The sequence below is a fragment of the Erinaceus europaeus genome, chromosome 9, assembly GCF_950295315.1.
Source record: "Erinaceus europaeus chromosome 9, mEriEur2.1, whole genome shotgun sequence".
Classification (NCBI taxonomy): Eukaryota; Metazoa; Chordata; class Mammalia; order Eulipotyphla; family Erinaceidae; genus Erinaceus; species Erinaceus europaeus.
Window position 1 is genome coordinate 91,096,522 of NC_080170.1, and position 22,532 is coordinate 91,119,053.

The 22,532-nt window shown below is 39.0% G+C and overlaps 1 protein-coding gene across 13 annotated transcripts in view; it reads right to left on the reverse strand.

Moving 5' to 3' along the window:
* PHLDB2 (pleckstrin homology like domain family B member 2) overlaps positions 1-22,532 on the reverse strand; it is a 255,011-nt gene that overhangs the window by 112,363 nt on the left and 120,116 nt on the right. For 9 of the 13 annotated variants that reach the window (XM_060198392.1, XM_060198384.1, XM_060198396.1 and 6 more), the window contains exon 1: positions 10,731-10,820. In XM_060198392.1, the coding sequence (XP_060054375.1) occupies positions 10,731-10,797 (67 nt within the window). In that variant the 5' untranslated portion in view covers positions 10,798-10,820. Of the gene's footprint in view, positions 1-10,730; positions 10,822-11,126; positions 11,269-22,532 lie in introns of those variants that run through there. The other 4 variants (XM_060198382.1, XM_060198379.1, XM_060198394.1 and 1 more) reach the window with 4 other exon arrangements.

Here is a 22,532-nt window from a genome sequence, read left to right on the forward strand (position 1 = left end):
AAATGAAATAAGCCTAAAAGAGAAGGATGAATATGGAATGAACTCACTCATAAACAGAACTTCAGAAACAAGAACAGAAAGGGAAAACACAGAGAAAGACTTGGACATCAAAGCAAAGAACTTGGGACCCAGGTGGTGGCGCACCTGGTTAAATGCATATATTACAGTGGACAAGGCCAGGTTCAAGTCCCTGGTCCCTACCTATAGAGGAAGAGCTTCACAAGTGGTGAAGCTGGGCTGCAGGTGTCTGTCTGTCTCTCTACTTCTCTGTCTCCTCTTCTTCCCAATTTCTCTCTGTCTCTATCTAATAATAAATAAATAAAAATATAATGGTTATGCAAACAGACTCTCATGTCTGGTTCAGTCCCTGACACCACCATATGCCAGAGCTGAGCAGTGCTCTGGTATTAAAACTTGGAGCACTTCTTAACAAAACCTTAAAACCTTGATACAGAATAGGGCCCATGAGATAAGGCATATGTACACATGTATCTATAAGTTAGGGGAAAATATATACCTTAAAGCAAAAGTGCACAATAGTTTGCAGTCAATATAATGCAGCAAGCAACTAGAAAGACCTAAAAAGACACCATGAAGTACCTAATTGAATAATTTCTACTTAGACGTAGATACCCTCCTCACCTACTTCCTATTTTACTTCCCTCAATCACTCCAAGATTAACTTATCAGACAAAGTAAGGGCTACAAAAGCTGGATAAAGGCAAGAGATTGGAATAATCTAATAATGTCTCTTTAAACAAAAACAAACTACCAGGCCACCCCATCACCTGGGGCCCTAGTCAGGGAGTCCTGAAATTCCCACACAGACATGATGGGCCCAGACTTCTAGCAGATCCCTTTCACCACCATCACTGGTCATCTCCATCAGGAATAATATAATGAACCCTTTTGTGAGCCCTTATAGGACCTTGTCCTCACTGTGGATCAACAACGGTAGGGAATGTTCATTATCCAAAGGGAGGTTGTACAACATACTCTACCTACCACCCAAGGAAAATGAGTCCTAAAATCAGGGCAGCCTGGAATGTTCCTGACCGTGACCACAGAATGTGAGCTCAGACTTACTGTGAAGCAGAGGTTACATAGGCTCCTGTCCTGAATGCGGGCCCCAGATAAAATTGATGGGGTTTACAGATAACAATATTTATATACTATCCTTATATTTGGGAGCTGCTCTCTTTCCTGATCCAGCTTTCTAATCCTTTTTCCAACTATGACACCATTTCCCCAGACAACAGCCTGGGTCTACCTGCATATTAGATGTCAGGCTCAGGGAAAGATAAAAAAAAAAATCATGGGCCTCTTGGAATATACCTAAAATAGACCTACCAGCTTTCCAAAATGGAGACCCCCAAACTTCATCTGCAATATTCTTGCCTTTAGGTTCATGATCAGTCAAATTTATTCTGCTTTATATCTTTTTAAAAATTTTTATTATTATTTATTTTCCCTTTTGTTGCCCTTGTTGTTGTAGTTATTGTTGTTGTTGATGTTGTCGTTGTTGGACAGGACAGAGAGAAATGGAGAGAGGAAGGGAAGACAGAGAAGGGGAGAGAAAGACAGACACCTGCAGACCTGCTTCATCTCTTGTGAAGCAACTTCCCCAGCAGGTGGGGAGGCAGGGGCTCAAACCAGGGGTTCTAACCACCGGTCCTTGCGCTTTGAGCCACGTGTGCTTAACCCACTGCTACCACCCGACTCCCTTCTGCTTTGTATCTTAACTCTTTTTCAGCCACCAGGTTCCAGTTGTTAACCTGATGCCAACCGGACTTCCCTAGGCAGATGACCGCCCCTGCTTCCCCAGAGCCCCACCCCACTAGGGAAAGAGAGAGACAGGCTGGGAGCATGGCTTGACCTGCCAATGCCCATGTTCAGTGGAGAAACCAGTCTATCTTGGCGTTACTCTCAATTGCACTCTGTCATTTCACAAACATCTCATAAAAACTGCAGCAAAGGTGGGCGCGAGGAATAACATCATTGCAAGATTGGCCAGCTCCTCATGGGGCACGAGCACTTCCACACTAAGGTCGTCATCTCTGGCATTATGCTATTCCACTGCAGAATACTGTGCCCCAGTATGGTTCTGTAGCCCCCATGTCCACTTGGTCGATTCCAAATTATACTCCTCCATGAGGATAATTTCTGGAACCATCCGTTCCACCCCGGTTCCATGGCTGCCAGTTCTTAGCAACATCGCCCCGCCAGATATTCGTCGGGATGCGGCATCATCTAAGTTCATTTCCCACGTCTACGCTCGACCGGACCTGCCAGTATACGCGGATATCTTCGCCCACCCTGTCCAACGCTTGATGTCTCGTCACCCAATCTGGTCCCCTACACCTACACTGAACTTCTCTGTTCCAGTCTCTTGGAAACAGAGTTGGCAGTCAGCTGAGGTAAAGAACAAACACCTCATCACAGACCCCTGTAAGCGTCAACCCGGCTTTGACCTAGCACATTATGATGGGGCCCTCCTCAATCGCTATCGAACAGGCCATGGCCGGTGCGCCACTATGTTCCATCGCTGGGGAGCCAGAGATGACCCGAACTGCCCCTGCGGCTACAGACAGACTATGACCCACATAGTCAACGACTGCCACCTTTCCAGATTCAGAGGAGGTCTCGAAACTTTACATCAGGCTCAACCTGATGCTGTTGACTGGCTACGGAAGAAGGGAAAATGCTAGAAAAAGAAGAAGTGGAGAAACAATTACAGAATACACCTATCATGGAGACATGAACAACTTTACCGATGTGTCAACAACTGTTCTGTAAACCATTAATCCCCAATAAAATCATTTAAAATATAATTATTATTAATCAAAACATTTAAATCCTTAAAAAGTAACTAAATTGAAAATAAATGCCTTGCTTTTTCTTTCTTTCTTTCTTTTTTTAAGAATCTGCTTTCCACAGTAAGGAGTCTTAAGGAGACCAATTCTGAGAATATTGGGGTGCTCAGGAGTACCCATCTTTGTTAGTTTTGCCCCCATGCAGGCTATTTTCAGCACAGCAGTCAGATTCATTTTAGAAAATAAGGCAGCTCATCTCACTTTCTGATCAAAACTTTGCGGTAGCTCCTATCTCAGAAGCTTAAGTTCTTAGAAAGACCCAGAAGGACAATACATCCAGGAATTGTCATAGTTGAAAATATTCACATCTAAGAATATATAGTTAACCTTTATTGAGAATAAAAGTTATTGTATGTACCAGGCACTTTTCCAGATATGTTACATTATTAGTTAGTTCAATCCCTTTAATGATATTGCAAACTATTGTTACTGCTCCCATTTTATAAGTGAAAAAAAGTGGAGGCCAATCTGGTTAAGCAGACACATTGCCATGTATGAGGACCCAGGTTTGAGCCCCAGCTTCCCACCTGCAAAGGGGAAGCTTCATGAATGGTGATTGTTCTCTCTCCCTCTGTATCTTCCCTTCCCCTCTCAATGTCCATCTGTACTGTCAAATAAAAAAAAAAAATGAGAGAAAAAAAGAAAAAAATGGCCTCTGGGAACAGATTTGTCTATCAGGCACATTGATAACCTTCCACATTGATAACCTTCGTGGCAATAAAAAATATTTTAAATGAATAAATAAAAGCTTTACTCCTAAGAAATTATTAAAAAGTGAATAAGGCACAAAAAGCTAAGATAACTCAGCTGATAGCTTATATAAAAGCAATTTGGGGGAGTCAGACAGTGGGTTAAGTGCAGGTGGCGCAAAGTGCAAGGACCCACTGAGGCGTCGCTTCACAAGCCGTGAAACAGGTCTGTAGATGTCTATCCTTCTCTCCCCCTTCTATGTCTTCCCCTGCTCTCTCCATTTCTCTGTCCTATCCAACAACAATGACAACAATAATAACTACAACAATAAAACAAGGGCAACAAAAGAGAATAAATAAATAAATATATTTTTTTAAAAAGTAATTGGGACACAGGCAGCTTTTTAAAAAAATATTAATTTTATTTATTTATTCCCTTTTGTTGCCCTTGATGTTTCATTGTTGTAGTTATTGTTGTTGTTGCTATTGATGTCATCATTGTTGGATAGGACAGAGAGAAATGGAGAGAGGAGGGGAAGACAGAGAGGGGGAGAGAAGGATAGACACCTGCAGACCTGCTTCACCGCTTGTGAAGCAACTCCCCTGCAGGTGGGGAGCCGGGAGTTTGAACCGGGATCCTTACACCTCTCCTTGCACTTTGTGCCACCTGCACTTGCCTCCTGTATTACTGCCCAACTTCCAACAGGCATCTTTTTAAAATAAAGATGATACATATGGAGATATTTAACAATGATTTGACAGGCCTACACATAATGAAAAATTATTTGCATTGGAGTTTAATTAATATATTTTAAGATGCTATTTTTATTGTGTGTGTGGTGAGAAAACTGGAAATCTCTCTTATTTTCAATATTGAATACAGTAATTACAATTACATTAAATCTCTAGATTTACTTATCTTATTTAACTTCAACTTTGTACCCTTTACGAACATCTCCCCATTTCTCTCTACCTCTCTCCTCCCAAAAAGACAATTTTGCTTTCTATGCATTTGACTTTCTTAGAGAGCACATATAAGCAAACTCATAGAATTTTTTCTCTTTCTGTGTCTGGATTATTTCACTGAGCATATTGTCTTTCATCAAAAGAGCAGTTTTCATCATATTTTCCCTTCTCCTGTGGAACCATTGTTAATGACATCATCTATTGTACTTTAATATTCCACTTAAGATCCTTGTCACAAGCTCTTTTCAGAATTTAGAACCCTGAAGGTTTCTGTCTCCTTAAAAAGGAATCAGTGTGCTTTCAATTCTTAGGAAAGTTATATTCATATTGAATTTGCAAGCATTGTTAGAAAGGCCTATGTAATGTTTTCCTTTGTATTATAGTTGCTAGGAAGCTCAGCCTCAACTTCACTATTAAATAATTGTACTAGAGCAATGAAGGTTTTGCTTCTGGGGGCTGGGCTGTAGCACACTGGGTGTAGCACACTGGGTTAAGTGCACATGGCACAAAGCACAAGGATCTGGGTTCTAGTCCTCGGTTCTCCACCTGCAGAGGAGTCACTTTGCAAGTGCTGAAGCAGGTCTACAGGTGTCTGTCTTTCTTTCTTCCTCTCTGTCTTCCCCTCCTTTCTCAATTTTTCTCTGTTCTATACAACAACAGCAGCTATATAACAACAATAACAACCACAACAAGGGCAACAAAATGGAAAAAATAGCGTCTAGGAGCAGTGGATTCCTAGTGCTGGCACTGAGACCCAGCGATAGCCCTGGAGGCAAAAAAAAAAAAAAGATTTTGCTTCTGACTGTTTTCTATCTTATGTACATCTTATTTCAATAAACCTACTAATTTTGAAGTTTATTTTTTATTTTTTAAATTTTTTATTATCTTTATTTATTTATTGGATAGAGACAGTCAGAAACAGAGAGGGAAGAGGGACCTAGAGAGGGAGAGAGACAGAGAGACACTTGCAGCCCTGCTTCGCCACTTGCATATAGAATTTGGATCCTTGCACACTTTAATATGAGCTCAACCAGGTGCGCCACCATGTGGCCCCTATTTTTTTTTTCTCTTTAATTACGACCAGGGTTACTGCTAGGGCTCAGTACTTCCATGACATCACAAATACATTGGCTCCCGGCAATCTTTGTTTTATTTGTTTAGTTTGGATAGAGACAAAAGAGAGAAAAATACTTGTAGTACTGCTTCACTGTTCATGAAGGTTACCCTTGCAGGTAGGCATTGTTGGCTTGAACTGGGGTCCTTGTACATGCCATTTGCAGGTCCCCTTTATTCTGTGTTTTCAAATTCACATTTAATATATGAAACATAAATAATACATCAGGCCTTCAAATTAATACTAGAAAAATACCTGTAATTAAAATGGAAATTTATCATCAGTGCTCTTTTACATTTATATTCAAATTATTAAAGGATAAGTTTTATAATTATGAGACTAATTTAAATATATTTGGAACATCTGATAACCTTCAACTTCAAGCGTATAGTCTTGTCTCTTTTCTCCCAAATTTTTCTGTGTGTAATAGAATCAGGCATACAAAGGATGCTTTGCTGGTGTGTGTGTGTACACATGTGTGGTTTTCCTTTAGATGAATCTACCTCACTTAAACTTACTATGTCCAACCTTTTATTCAAGTGTGGATCCTGAGTTAGTCAACTTTTCCTGTTTGGAATATTTACAATAAGATGTTTTCATTATGACTTTTCTGATCTCGGCAGGAAAAAAATGCAAAACGGGACTAAGCGGTGGTGCACCAGGTTAAGCGCACATTGTAATAAGCATAAGGACCCACGCAGATATCTCAGTTCGAGCCCACGGCTCCCCTGGAGGCAATAATAATAATAGTAATAGTAATAATATATATATTTTGTCTTCAGGGTTATTGCTGAGGCTCGGTGCCTGCACTAGGAATCCACTGCTCCTGGAGAAAATTTTTTCCCTTTGGTTGCCCTTGTTTTATTGTTGTTGTTGTTGTTATTGTTGTTGTTGCTGTCATTGTTGGATAGGACAGAGAGAAATCAAGAGAGGAGGAGAAGACAGAGGGGGGAGACAAAGATAGACACCTGCAGACCTGCTTCACCGCTTGTGAAGCGACCCCCCTACGGGGGGGGGGGGGGCGGGACGGGGAGACTCAAACCGCGATCCTTAAACTGGTTCTTGTGCTTTGCTCCATGTGTGCTCAAACCGCTGCGCTACCGCCCGGACCCCAATAATAATTTTTTAAAGGAAAAATGCAAACTATACTTTCTTAGCTGTACTCAATGTTGCAGAGTACTCAGTTTTTCTCTACTTTCAGAAAAGTCATGATGCCTTTTTGCATAGAAATACATAGAAAAATGCATCATGACTTTCCCAACAGCCCATTATTTGTCATGTGTTATAGAAAAGGATTTCACTATATGTGATCATGTAATAGAAATAAACGCACTGCAAAAAAAAAAAAGTCATACAAATGAATTCAGAAAGGGTGTTATCACCACCAATGAGCCTATCAGGAAAGACGACATATGTGTCTTTTATATTGAAAAGAAAATGGTCTTTCATGCAGAGGAAATAGACAAGACAGGGGAATGGCAAAGCCAAGGACAGAGAAGGAAATGATGAGTAGCGTAGTTTGTCTGAGCCCACAGTACACAGAGAGGGTTATAAACCCCAGGATGCTGGGATCAGATTTGAGGGGGGAAAAATGAGTCTTTGATTTTTAGGTTTCATGTCTAATACTCTTTCAATTATGTAATTTCCTTTTTCCAAACATGCATTGCATTGACTCCTCTGCCTGACAAATAAAGGAAGGAAGTAGAAACTGATTGTATAGGGCCAGGATAGAACAGAAAGGGGAGCTTCAGCTCTCTATTCTGATAAACTAGTCCGGGTTCTGTTTCCTAATATGCTATATGAAGGTCAAGGCTGTGCAATTTACTATTCATTAAGAGCCCAGTTAAGATCATGAATCTGCCCACCTCTCAGTCTGTCTGCCTTTTTTTCCTACCCTTATTATTATTATTATTTTTAATGTTGACATGGCTCCACCATCACATTTCCTAAGATCATCACCTTAGAAATAAGCATGAAATAGGTTGTTGGTCAAATGCTAAATGGGAAATTCAGTGATTTAATATTCCAGTGAAATGTCTGTGTCACAGTGGGCTTGGAGCTACTTTCTTAAGATTGTTAATGCTTCACATCATAGGGATAATTGCATTGCTTCTCTCATGGGAGTTGTCAAGAAAGCTAGTAAAAGAGCTTTTTATTGTATAGCAGCAAGTTTTGATTAGAGGTTTAGTCAGTGCTTGGTAAGTATACATAGCTATCTGAAGATTTCTTTTTTCCTTTGAGATATAGGCAATGCTTATCACTAGGGCATTTCTTTTAGATGCTTTCCTCTTAGAAAAGCCCAAACTGGCAAGGGAAAGGGGCTAGACAGCATAATGATTATGCAAAAGACCTCATGCCTGTGGCTCCAAAGTCCTAGGTTCAGTCCCTCACACCGCCACTAGCCAGAGCTGAGCAGTGCTCTGGTTAAAAAAGGAAAGAAAAGCCCAGACAGGAGACCAGGGGAAGATGGCGGACTGAGAAGCTGCTAGCAGCGTGTGCTCTGATCACATCTGGAAACAGTTCCAGATGCCACCAGGATGCTGGCCAGGCTTCCCTGGATTGAAGACCCCACCAATATATCCTGGAGCTCAGCTTCCCCAGAGACACACCTTACTAGGGAAAGAGAGAAGCAGACTGGGAGTATGGACCAACCCATGTTCAGCGGGGAAGCAATTACAGAAGCCAGACCTTCTACCTTCTGCAACCCTCAACAACCCTGGGTCCATGCTCCCAGAGGGATAGAGAATGGGAAAGCTATCAGGGGAGAGGGTGGGATATGGAGATTGGGTGGTGGGAATTGTGTGGAGTTGTACCCCTCCTACCTTATGTTTTTGTTCATTAATCCTTTCTTAAATAAAAAATTAAAATAAAATAAAAATAAAATTAAAAAAAAGAAAAGCCCAGACAGGGTCTGAGGACCCTCACAAATGGAATGCTGGTCAAAGTGGGGTGAATCACCCAAGTCATTTCATTCCTTTAGCCTGTGGAGCACTGATAGGCAATGCAGTCTGGACAAGTCCCAGTGTGGTTTATGGCTTTCCTGCTAGAGGGGTGAGTTTTGTTCAGCATCCTACTTGGACTTAGAAAATATTAAAATGACTATCCAGGTGGAAAATTCTTCCACAGGCAGTTTTGAAGGGTTCAAGTGTGTGGAGGGCAACACCATCTCTAATGAATAATTTGTTGATAATTAGTTTTCAAAAGAAAGTCTTCTGTTCCATGGGCCATTTGCATTTCATGTTGAATTCTCAATGACTATATAAATAGATGAATACTTTGCTCCTATGGAAAATAGCAACCCCCTGTTTTCCACTACAACCATGAGAACTCTCAGAATCAGAAAAAAAGGTTGAGAGAAACACACAGAGGAAGCTGGTAATCACACACTGTACTCTCACAGAATAGTCACTTTGATAATTTTTTAAAGATGTGGCTAACATTTAATTCAGTAAGCAAGATATTCTCTATAATGTATGTTTCATCCAGTAGTTGAGATGTTAAGGACAAAGATCAAAGTTTACCAGAAAGGAGTGAATTCTTCCCAAGACTTGAGTATAAAAACTTTGCTTGAATCACCAGCCTTCAGAGCTCAGAACTGAAATTCAAGACTGTAGCAGCAACTCTTACTTGTGGGCATGTCCTATTTCAGATTTCTCAGACCTCACAAAAGTATGAGGCATTTCTTTTTTTTTTTCTTTTTTATTTAAAAAAGGATTAATTAACAAAACCATAGGGTAGGAGGGGTACAATTACACACAATTCCCACCATCTAATCTCCATATCCCACTCCCTCTCCTGATAGCTTTCCCATTCTCTATCCCTCTGGGAGCATGGACCCAGGGTCATTGTGGGTTGCAGAAGGTAGAAGGTCTGGCTTCTGTAATTGCTTCCCCACTGAACATGGGCATTGACTGGTTGGTCCATACTCCCAGTCTGAAGCATTTCTTTAAAGTCAATTTATCTCTCTTTTATATATAGTGAGATATAGTCCATTGATTCATCTTTTCTGAAGAAACTTCATTAGTATAAACTTTCTATTTTAATTGCTGTGTTGTGTCTAGAATTTAGCAAAAAGAACAAATGAAAATCTAGCTTGAAATCACTCTTCCTTTTATAAAAGGTTCTTTGTAGTGCTAAAATGACTACCATGTTATAGGGAAATATTGACAAAGCTGTTCCCAGCATATTTCAAAAAGTTTTCCTCCCTACCCCAAACCAAACAAAACAGTTACTTTATCATTTGAAGGCTAATAGAAATCAATGAGGAATGGGAAGGCAAAATAGCTCACTTAGATAGAGTGCCTGCTTTGTCATGCATAAGACTTAGGGTGGATCTCAGCCCATAGCACATTGGAGGAAGTTCTCACACTATGGTATCTTATCATATCTATCTATCTATCTATCTATCTATCTATCTACCTACCTATCACCTATCTCTGTCAGAGTCAGTCCAGAATGGTAAAGAGCCACTAATGACAAAATAAATAAATAAATAAATAAAATAAAGAAAGAAAGATATGAGTCCACTATTTCTACATTTATTGTTAGGGAGTATATTATGAAGACTAAAGAAACACAAATCATGTGAGCTGGAAGTGGTTGAGTTGAAACCTCAATTTTGTTATGTTTTCAGCAAGGCAACTAAGCACATCACCAAGGCTCTAAGGAAGGATTAGTAGACTCAGACTATCTGGTGCTTCCTGAGTTTATGCTGGAATTCTTAAGATCACACAAACAATGCAACCTATCTTACTTCCTTTTTTAAGGGCTTTGGTTTCTGAATGACTGACAAGCCACTGAGGGGGAGGAGGATGGGGACTCTTCACACCAGCTGCTTCAATCTCCATCATTTGGTAGCTGGTCTAAACAAAACTTTGGTATGTTTTCAGCAAGGCAACTAAGCGTAGAACCAAGGCTCTAAGGAAGGATTAACAGACTTAGACTACCTTTTCAGTGCTTCCTGAATTCCTGAATTTATGCTGGAAAACACCAAGTCATTCTCAGTATATATGTGTTGATGCATAGATTCTTGCAAATATTTACTGAAATTCTCTAAGAATGAAATCCACCATTCAAGAGAGTACTCACCAATGTGTTGAACATCATCAACTTCATCTTTTTGCGGTTTTTCTCTATCCACATTGTCCTCCTTCATCAGGAGATTCTGCTGAGGCTCAAAGAAGAAACAGGGATTGAGGTCAGCCTGTACTCCATAGAGAAGGAGAAAGGGTATGATTGAGAAAGTGAAAGCTGAAGTCACCAGATTTACTTTTCTCTTTTAGCTTCTACTGTCTAGATTCAGCACAAAGTCAAATGTCTTTAGACTAACTTCTTTTTAGCCATATTTCACACAATACTCTGTCTACTCATCTTAGCATGGTAGGTAGCATTTTCTTCTCTAGAATTTGAAGAAAGTTGTAAGATAAATGTATCAATATTAAACCATTGTGAAATAATATAGCAATAAATTGGAACTCTACTTACCTCCTCCATACTCAAGAATCCTAGAAGCTTGACCACTGCTCTGTACAGAGTGATTTCCAAAGGTTCAAAACACTAAGAGCTGGAATAGTCAAGAGCCCAACCCAGAGATAATTAATCTTCCTTATTGTTTCATTTGAAGAGACTATGGGTGAGAAGAAGAAAAAAAAAAACTTAACTCTGGAGCAGAGAGATAATGCTCAGATCCACCCTCTCTCGAGTTTTGAGAATTGATGCAGACATAACAAGGTTAGTGTCTGGAATGTAGTAGGAATTCCAGACATTTTATTTCCCTTTCCTATTCTTTTTCAACCCCCTACCTCCACCACTTGGCACCCATCAAGAGCTTTTTGTTTATATTCTGCTAGTCTAGAATGGAGAAACCATAAAAGAAGAAACAGAATGCAAATTTGGCCCCCTAGACAAGTCTGCTTAATCTCCCTCATGGTTGGTAATCATAGAAAACTGCTGGGGGAGGATTTAAACCAAGACATTAAGCAACTCCAGAGAAACTACGATATATGTGCCATTGATCCCAATACCATCTCTTTCTTTTTTATTTATGTATTTATTTTTTATTTTTTTATTTAAGAAAGGATTAATTAACAAAACCATAGGGTAGGAGGGGTACAACTCCACACAATTCCCACCACCCAATCTCCATATCCCACCCCCTCTCCTGATAGCTTTCCCATTCTCTATCCCTCTGGGAGCATGGACTCAGGGTCATTGTGGTGGGAATGGTGTTTATGTACACTCCTAGCAAAATGTAGACATATAAATCACTAGTTAATTAATTTGAGAGGGGTAAAATTAATTGTATGTCTCAAAGTTTTTCAAAACACAAACTGAATCTTTTTAATATATAGGCTGTGTATTTGATATGCGGACTCTCTCAAAAGCCTAGACCAAGTAGATCAGAAGCATCGAATAGCACAGCTATATATAAGATACTGGGCACTTGTATATAACAAAACCATAACAAAAGGACTTTTCAAAGTTAACCCAGTTACCAAATAATGTGATAATAACATTAACTATCGATTGTCTTTTTGAACCCTAAGACAGCAGGAACCTCACATCTCCTACTTCCCCCAGTCCTGGAACCCTTGGATAGAGCTCACTTTCCCGTATGCCCCTCCCAATCCATACCAAATAATTTTGCATCCGCCGATCACAACCTAACCAACGCAACGATTGCCACCTCAACATGCTTCACTTCAGACTGTGTCCAGAGACTTCACGTGTGGAATGACAACCCTTCAACTTCATTACTCGGGTGAGACCTTTTCTTTCATAGTATACTCTAATTTCATCTCAGGTGGTTCACTTTCTAACAAAGTCCCAAAACCTAGATATACACCAGTTTCTGTGAGAGAGAGCAGATGTTCACACGTATCCATAAACTACTGCAAAATATATACCTGAAAGCAGAAGTACACTAGAGTTTGCAGTGAGTACCCCCCTAACACTTCCTCTCCACTATTCCAAGCTTTGGGTCCATGATTGCTCAACAATTTGTTTGGCTTCGTATGTTAACTCTCTTTTCAGTCACCAGGTTCCAGATGCCATCAGGATGCCGGCCAGGCTTCCCTGGACTGAAGACCCCACCAATGTGTCCTGAAGCTCAGCTTCCCCAGAGACACACCCTACTAGGGAAAGAGAGAGGCAGACTGAGAGTATGGACCGACCAGTCAACGCCCATGTTCAGCGGGGAAGCAATTACAGAAGCCAGACCTTCTACCTTCTGCAACCCACAATGACCCTGGGACCATCTCTTTCTAATGTGAGAAGCAGCAGAAGAAAAATAATACTTCATAGTGAAGTATCAATGTTTATGTGGATTTACATTGTGTCAGACATTGCAGTGAAGTCTTTACAGGCATTTTATCATTTAATCCCCACATAGCCTATTGAGGTAAATTCTCCTATCTGAGAACAAGAAAGTAGAATGCAGAAGTGGAGAAATAAGTTCTAGGGGCCAGGTGGTGGTGCACCTGGTTGAGTGCATGTGTTACAGTGTGCAAGCCCCTGGGTTCAAGCCCCCAGTCCCCATCCACAGAGGGAAAGCTTTGCAACTAGCGAAGCAGTGCTGCAGGTGTTTCTCTTTCTCCCTGCCTCTCTATCTCTCACCTCCCTCTTGATTTCTGGCTGTCTCTGTCAATAAATAAATATTCTTTTTTTAAATTAAAGAGTAATGAGAGAGTTGTAATTTCCTCTTGGTCCTATAGCTTAGAAGCCAAATTTCTTTATTCCTATCTTAACCTGTTTCCTTTGTTTGTTCTCTGTTATCACCAAGTTTCCTTGTATGAAATTGTTTCTCTTGGGAGTTGGGCGGTGGTGCAGTGGGTTAAGCACACGTGGCGCAAAGCACCAAGGACTGGCTCCCCGCCTGCAGGGGAGTCGCTTCACAAGTAGTGAAGCAGATCTGCGTGTGTCTATCTTTCTCTCAGCCTCTCTATCTTCCCCTCCTCTCTCCATTTCTCTTTGTCCTATCCAACAACAACGACATCAGTAACAACAACAATAGTAACCACAACAATGTTAAACAAGGGCAAAAAAAGGGAAAATAAATATAAAAAAAATTTCTCTTAAGAAATGTATGGAATAACATGATTCTAACATATTTACAAGCAGGGGGGCATAGCACACAAGTGACTTCCCTGGAATACTGAATTTCTTCTAGTTCTTCCCATGTGAGGCTCCAGCCCAAAGCTGGGTTACATGCATGGCAGCTATCCACCTTCCAGTAAACTCTTTCTCCAGCCCCTAATATGTGACATAATGTAAACATATTTCCAAATATCCAGTGTCAGTGTAAAACACCAGATTAAGGGAGTCGGGCGGTAGTATGGTGCAAAGCGCAAGGACCAGCGTAAGGATCCCATTTCGAGTCCCTGGCTACCCACCTGCAGGGGAGTTGCTTCACAAATGATGAAGCAGGTTTGCAGGTGTCTGCCTTTCTCTCCCCCTCCTTGTTTTCCCCTCCTCTCTCCATTTCTCTCTGTCCTATCCAACAATGATGACATCAAGAACAACAATAATAACTGCAACAATAAAACAAGGGCAACAAAAGGGAAAATAAATAAATATTTAAAAATTTTTTAAAAACCACTAGATTAAATATTAGAAAACAGAAACAAGCACAACTAAAATACACTGTGACCATGTAGAAGTCACTTATAGACTGTAAAGATGATTCAGCATTGAGAAATCTATGAATATTAATACTTTACTAGTAGATTTAAGAGTAACAATCACATAATTATTCCCTAGCTGCTAAAAAATGTGCATTTGGAAAATTTCCTGATAAAATATTCAAGAAGATAGAAATTTGTGCTTATATATCCCCTAAAACCAGCATTGTACTTAATGGAGAGCATTTCTACTAAAATTAGGGGAAAAAATCAAGATGCCTATTCTCTCTATGACTACTGGACTTTTTCTAACAATTAAAAGACTGAAAAAAATAAGAGGTATAGAAATTGGAAAAGCAGAGCTTAAGTAATTTCAGAATATAAGCTAGTTTACCTAGAACTTGAGACATCAGTGTTAAACTAACAAGATAAAATAAATGTATTATTTTTAATTGCCAAAAATAATGCTAATTCAATAATAATTTCAAACATCAGAAAAGCTACTAGAATAGCACCAATAATTCTTTCCTGGAGCCATTCGAGAGTGAGTTTTAAACATGGTACCCACTACCCCAGTCTTGGTTTTGTGTAACCCTTCAAAGACATTCTCCAGATAACTGCAATATAAGGATCAAAGTCAGAAAATAGTTGGCACTTACTAATGTTGAATTCACAAACTCCATTCAAGTTGAATCAATTGTCCCAATAATATGCTTCAAAGACTCTAATCTAGGATTGCGTACTATGCTTAGTTGTCAAGTCTCTTTAGTCTTTTTTCAGTCTGGGAGAGAGCAGCATGGGTGGCCTTTTAGACTAATTTATTCTCACTCTCATCTCCTCTATTCCAGGGATGATGGCAAAGGCAGAAACTCACTGCAATCAAAAGCTATTCTGCCCGGAACATAAAATGAATAATTGCTTGAGTATGTAAGGAGAAGGCTGGAAGTGATGTCATGCTTTTATCTTCTTTTATTTTTACCATAAAACTTTTAAAAGCAGACTGTAAAAATAGGAATACATTAAACCATTTACCCTTTAATAAATTCTCTCTGGATATAATATTTACCAGAAAAAAATAAAAGATCTCATTTTCAATGTAGTCCTAAAACAGTCTTTCAGATTAGATTTAATAATGAATTCCTTAGGTTATTACTTTCTCAATCTGATTGGTCAGGACTACTCACAAGGTTGCCTGGCTTCTATCTCCAAAAATGTTATCTCCAAGATTGTTCTTAGATTAATTTTTAAACTGGTATACAGACAACACAACTATTCCCATTGTTCTAGCTTTGAATTCTGATAAGTTTTAGAAACTTTAATGTGACTCTATCTTAAAGTTACATTGTCATTGGGGATTCTTAGAGATCTGTCAGATTACTACTAATTCCATGGGGCACTAGGCTGAATGTATTCACATTCATAAGCTTCCAAATATTTACTATGGCTACCACAAAGTTAAATTTCATCCACTATATCTGAAAGTATTTGAGACACAGCAGGTACACAGGTAATGGTTATATTGTGTTTGTTTGATTAATTTTTGTCCTTATTTACTTACTGTGACACAAGATTACCTATTCTTTATTCTTCTAGCCTGAACAAATTTCTTGAGTCAGAAGGTTTTGTTTGCTTGTTTGTCTTATAACAAATTCTGGATTTTCTTGAGAGCCTGGGGTCCAAGCTTCTTGGAACCGGCTAAAAAATTTGTTCATGAATGTTGAAGCTTTATTTTTCAGTCTTCTTGGTGGCAGATCCTATCCATACATTGACTATACATACACAATTTTTGGGTGAATCTACCTTTGCAAGATTCATTTTTCTCAGAACAGGATTAAAAAACAGGTCTTATAGGGAAATGTCAAACTCCTCTTCTCAGGTTTCTTAGAGGGAAGGTAATATGAAGAAGATTTAACAAAATTTAAAACCATTAATATAACTCCAGACTCTCTAATCAGCATCTGTAGAGGTGGATCTGCTGATATGTATTTTCAAGAGATTCTTCCTTGACATGCACTGAGAAATTGTGTGCTACTAGTTTTTTTTTTTCCCAGAGTACTGCTCAGCTCTGGCTTATGGTGGTGTGGGGGATTGAACCTGGGACTTCAGAGCCTCAGATATGAGAGTCTCTTTGCATAACCATTATGCTATCTACCCCCATCCAGCTAGCTACTAGTTTAATGATACAATCTCTAAAATAAGTCAGGAAATGATGTTCTCTCTATCATTGCTTTGCAAACCATACCTCATATTAGTTTATACATTTAAGGAAACTTTCATTTTATTCAGTCCAACATTTTCAACATTTATGAGTCATACTTTCAGATATTACACATATTACCACAGCACCTTTCAAAATACAAACTTTGGTGGTGCACAGTGGTAAAGCTTTGGACTCTCTCAAGCATGAGGTCCAAAGTTCGATCCCCTGTAGCACATGTGCCAGAATGATGTCTGGTTCTTTCTCTCTCCTCCTGTCTTTCTCATAAATAATAATAATAAAAAAATACAAACTTTGTGAACATTGTTATAGAAAATGCAACTTAGGGGGGCCAGGTGGTGGCACACCCAGTTAAGGGCACATAGTACAAAGCACAAGAACTCATGCAGGATGCGGGTTGGAGGCCTCAGATCCCCACCTGCAGGGAGGACACTTCATGCAAGGTGAAGCAGGCCTGTAGGTGTCTGTCTTTCTCTCTCCTTCACTATCTCCCCCTCTTCTCTCAATTTCTCTCTGTTATATTCAATAAAGTGGAAAAAAGATGGCCACCAGAAGCAGTGGATTTATAGGCACCCTCCTAGCCCCAGCAATATAATTTTGGAGGAAAAAAAAAAAGGTTATAACAAACAAAAAGGAAAATAGAATTCTGGACAGGAACGATATCTCATTTGTTCATTTCCTTTTACATGGGCACAGCCCAGGTTTGAATTCCTTCACTATACTGAGGGAAGCTTCAGTGCTATGGTGCCTTTCTCTGTATGTCTGTATTCTCTTTTTCTTTTTAAAAATATTTTATTTATTTATTCATAAGAAAAATAAGAGGAGAGTGAGAAAGGACCAGACATTACTTGGGTCTCTGAGCTGCAAGGGATTGAATTTGGGACCCCATGCTTGAGAGCCCAACACTTTTATCTGCTGCGCCACTTCCTGGACCACTGTATTCTCTTTTTCTGGCCTAGAGAAGTGAAGCCCCATTGGTGACAAAAGAGAGAAATAAATATAACTCAGCATCTTATTCCCTCTTTATTTACAGAATAAGACAATTTAGTGATGAACACAGCTGTAGTCATTCTCAGGACTATCACCAAATTTTCATAAAATTTTTATACCCAATATTCTTCTTAGACTGCCTTCGATCATTCTTAAATAGTAGATTTTAAAAAAATGATAGGGAAACAACTTAAGCTATCAGAATACTAACTTGCATGCCTGAGGCCCCTGAAGCTATAGTTTCAGTCCTTGGGAGCACTTTATGCCGGAGCTGAGCAGTTTCCTAGTCCTGTATCTTTCTCTTCCTCCTACTCTTCTCTTATAGTATGTGCATACACACATACATAATTATCATGCAATAATTGCTTACAATGTGTCAGATTCTTTTCCAAATGATTTGCATATATTGAACCATTTAAACCATAGTTCTCTGAAATAGATGTTTTTTAAAATTTTTTATTTATAAAAAGGAAACAATGACAAAAACCATAGGATATGAGGGGTACAACTCCACACAGTTCCCAACCACCAGAATGCCATATCCCATCCCCTCCCCTGATAGCTTTCCTATTCTTTATCCTTCTGGGAGTATGGACCCAGCGTCATTATGGGGTGCAGACGGTGGAAGGTCTGACTTCTGTAATTGCTTCCCGCTGAACATGGGCATTGACTGGTCGATCCATACTCCCAGCCTGCCTCTCTCTTTCCCTAGTGGGGCAGGGCTCTGGGGAAGCAGGGCTCCAGGACACATCATTACAGGATGTTATAACAGGATATTAGGTGCAGAAAAATTAAGTAGCTAAACCCAAGAAAGCACACAGTGGTGAGTAGTTAAGCAAGTATTATAGACATTAAACCCAATTGTTCAGAAGACCTATGGTATTAACCACTTAGAATTTTGCCTAAACTTCCCTCCCTGGTTTTCCTTTCTAGGCTCCTTCTTTGCAGCCTTGTCTTGTCCTTTTCTTCATAAACTCTTTCCGGAACTCCTGTTCTTTCTTCTGACCTGCAGACCTACTATACTAACAGTTTACTAGCAAGACATTTCGATGGGAAACTCTCAATATAACCAGAATATCAAACTCAGTATATTTCTACTAGAATATTACTTTTCCCTCCAAACTTACCCTTCATTTTTAGTCTCTGCAGTTATTCATGTGTGTTTTTTTCAAATGATAACTCTAAGATCTACTTACTATATGTGTGGTACCAGGCTGTGTTGAGGATTATAGAAAAGTGACCAGAACCTGAGCACACATTTCCTTATGCCTTCCTTCTCTTTTTCTATATGTATTTTTCAGATTAATCTCCAATATACTTAAATGCATATAATCTCAATTCCCAATTTATAGTCACTTAAAAGGGGATTTGGTTGTCCTGGATCTTCTCTTGTGACTTGTAATTGGCCCATCTGCACCTCTACTTGCAATGTGAGTTTGATGGTCCATCATGAAACAGAATTTATAATTTCTCACTTTGAAGCTGGCTGGGTCTACATCTGCAGTGTAAATGATGCCATATGGTTTCAAAGGCTAAATTCTAATAAGCAAAACAGCTCCTCCTTGGCTCCTCCTTGTGAGGAAGGGGAAAGACTATAAGAACATATTCAGAGTGACAGCTCCCACCAAGGATCCAGCTAACAGAAAGCAGGAACCTCCAGACTAGTGAGTGAGCAAGCTATCAAGGCTATCAAATGACTAACCCTTCTAGGCTCCAAGCCTCTCCCCCACTCCCACCCCATCTCCATGGTACTGGCTGGAGCAGAGACAAGATATCCATCCCTCTGAGTCCTACTTAACTTGCAGATTTGTGGCCAACATAAGTGCTGTCATTGTTTTAAGCCATTGAGTTCTTGGGGTGATTTGTTCTGTGACCAAACTATTTTTATCACTGCTGTGAATCTATATACTATCTCATAAGTTAACAGAAAAAAAATGTGCCTGCCAGGTGAATAATTTTATATTGTTTTGTCAGTCTTTTCTCAAGCAGAAATATTAGCACTACTCTTCCTGTTTGTCCTCATGCAATATATGTTGTCAAGTTACTTCAAAGTGAAAATTACAAGTTCCTTTAGAAATTACTTAGTGCTCTTGCTACTAGCCAGTGGAAGCACGGAATTGGAGGGAGAAGAGAAACTGCTTTTTTTTTTTCTGAAATCAGGAAAACATGAATACCTGTTTCATATTTTTCATTGTATTAGGATAGGGGTAGACAAAATTATCTACCTCTCCATAAAGTTTTGATCCGAAGTTGAAATTGAGTGCCAACCCTGGCTCTGAATCTCTAATTTCTGTTTCTTTTGAATCATTGTGTCAATTTGGTGATGAGAAGATTCAGACCAAGTGAGGTCAAGGCAGAAAATTTATTTTAAGCTTAAGATGTTATAAAATATTGTGGCACTCCTGCAGAATCCAGAGTCCAATAGAATTGAAAAACAGATTTCTTGAGAAGATAGGATGGTGATTGGGAAAAAACTCAGCTAGTAGAGTACAAGTTTTGCATGCCCGAGACTCTTGGTTCCATCCCCAGTGCCACATGTGCCAGAGTGGTGTCTTGTATCCTAACTCTCTTTCCTATGATTTGCATTATAAAATACACTGTAAAAAATATAAAATGGGAAAAAAATTTTAAACAAATAATTGTAGGAGATTTAGGAATCCACTGTTTCAGTGTTTTTTTTTTTTTTAGTTGTGGTGATGCATTAGAATAATTCATCCAGACCCTCTCACCCAGTTCTCCTTAGTGAGATTGGGCAGCATGGATAAGATGAAAGAAGACAAATAGCTCTCTGGTGGCCTCCATGAATATTTTATCATTAGTATCTTGGCTCTAACTATTCTGGGTGAATAGTCACATAACTACTTGGAAAAACATTTGGAAATTAGAAATGGGGGTGGGGTGGGATGGGGAATGGCCTGCACTACCTTCCATTTCAACAAATTATTTTTTCTCTACATAAGAGAAAAGCTCCAGAATGTGTTGACTGTACTATAAACTCAGAGGACTACCAGGACATACTTGCCTTTATACTCTAAAGTAGTTGGCACTTGGCAGGATCTGCACAATTATTTACTGGGCTTCAGTTGAATTAGTTAAGTAAAAAGGGAAGTAGCATTTTTTAGAAGCCACAATAATTTTGAAATCTTTGATAAGAAGTTTATCTAAATACAGCATCCAATCTGTATTCATAGAATAAATGCAAAGGGGGAATTGCAGAGAGGAAGTTCATAAATCCATTGACAGCTATGAAATCTGGGAATATCTGTGATTCAGTTTTGCTGACAGTGGTTGGAAACACAATGCTATATTAAATCAATCAGTGCACATGAGGGTACTAGGAGTGGGGGCAGGACATGGCTGCAAATTATCAAGGTCAAATTATATCAGTTTTCTAAGCCTCTTGGCCTGTCTTCCTCACTTGACTCAGAGGAGGAGGCAACTCTTCCAGTGGCATAACTCTTCTTTTGGAAATAAGCTGCTTCCCACAGTTGGGAGCTAGGTGACCTCAAAAACATCCCTTTCTGCTAGTGTTCTTCTCTTTAATGTTCTGAGTTTACAAAGCTAAGTCAGTCCCCTTTGTAGGCCGTGGTGCAATGTCTGATGGGTAAGGAAGTCTACTAGGTAGTACTGGAGCTCAGTGTTAGGAAGTCTACTATTGTTATGCCCCCTAAGTCATGCCCTGCTTTATCAGAGATAGAGATAACATGTCTTCTCTTTCTACTAGATTTTGATGTCTATGTCCTCATTGTTTTCAAATTTGCTTAGGGAAAGGGTTTTATTTTTTTGTCTCCTTTTGTCCCCTGAAAGAATACTTGGTTCTATCAACTCTATAAATCTGTATGCTATGAATATGGCTATTTAATATATTCAAAAATAGTTATTGATTCCCTAAAACATGGGAGATGTTACCCACAAGGACCTCACAGCATAGTGTGTTTTGAATGCAAATATCTGTCACACAGCCTCACGGAAGACAATAAAGTCAATCTGATTTTAAAAACTTTTTTTTTTTAATTTTTTTTTATGTTTTCTCAGCTAACTCCTAACCAGAAAGGACTTGGTCAGGAAGTAACCAGGTGTAATCTGGTTGGAGGCTGAAGAGGCAGGATGGTCCTCAGTTCCAAAAAACCCTCCCTGCAATTCAAAGTAAGGGTCCTGGACTCCACCCCAGTAGGCAACAGTTAATTGTGTAAGAGATAAAAAGAATGTTAGGTTTCTTTCCTAAATAGGTCACAATGAGAACTAAGTGAATTGATCTGAGGAGGACAAGCCAGAAGACAAAAACTTGTGGATTGTCTTAGAGGGGAAATTAAGAAATTATGAGAATATGACTTAGCAATATCTTTGTTTATTTTTATTTTTCCTTTCCTTGTCTATCTTGATATTTTGTAGGAAGATCAGTAAGGTGAAATGATCAATCTTACAAACTATAATGAAGAGGAAATAAAGGAAGATAACTAAAACTAACCTTTATTGACTTCTTGTTATCAACAGTTATTGGGCTAACCTACTTTTGTGTATTGGCTCATTTCCTATTCACTAAATATGCCCAAGTTGATGGCTAGTATTATTCTTTTCCATTTTATATGTAATAAAACTAAGACTTACAGATGTACAGTCAGCAAGCAGCAAATCTGGAGTTTTAAATCCAGCCTGTCCAAATTTATTTTCCCTAATGATGACTGTGCTTTATACAAAGCTACATGACACTTTACAGAAGTTCTTACACAGTGGGAGCTTTAACAGGATCCTTAAGTTTATCTTAAATTCACTCCAAATGAGTTTATTTTTATAATTTAATAAAATGAAAATAGTTTACCATGTATTTTGGAAATAAAATAAGTTACTTATTATCAACTTAGTGCCTTAATATCAATTTAATAACTTCTTGGCCAAAATTTAACAGTCAGTCTTCTTTATATTACCCTTAAATATGTATAGTAAATTAATTTTAATGTCTATTTTGTTATTTTTCACTTGCTTTTTATGGAGAGCTAGAGAGAAGGAGAATAAGAGAATAGCTCCACTATCATTTTATGCAATGTCTAGGATTGAACATAGGGA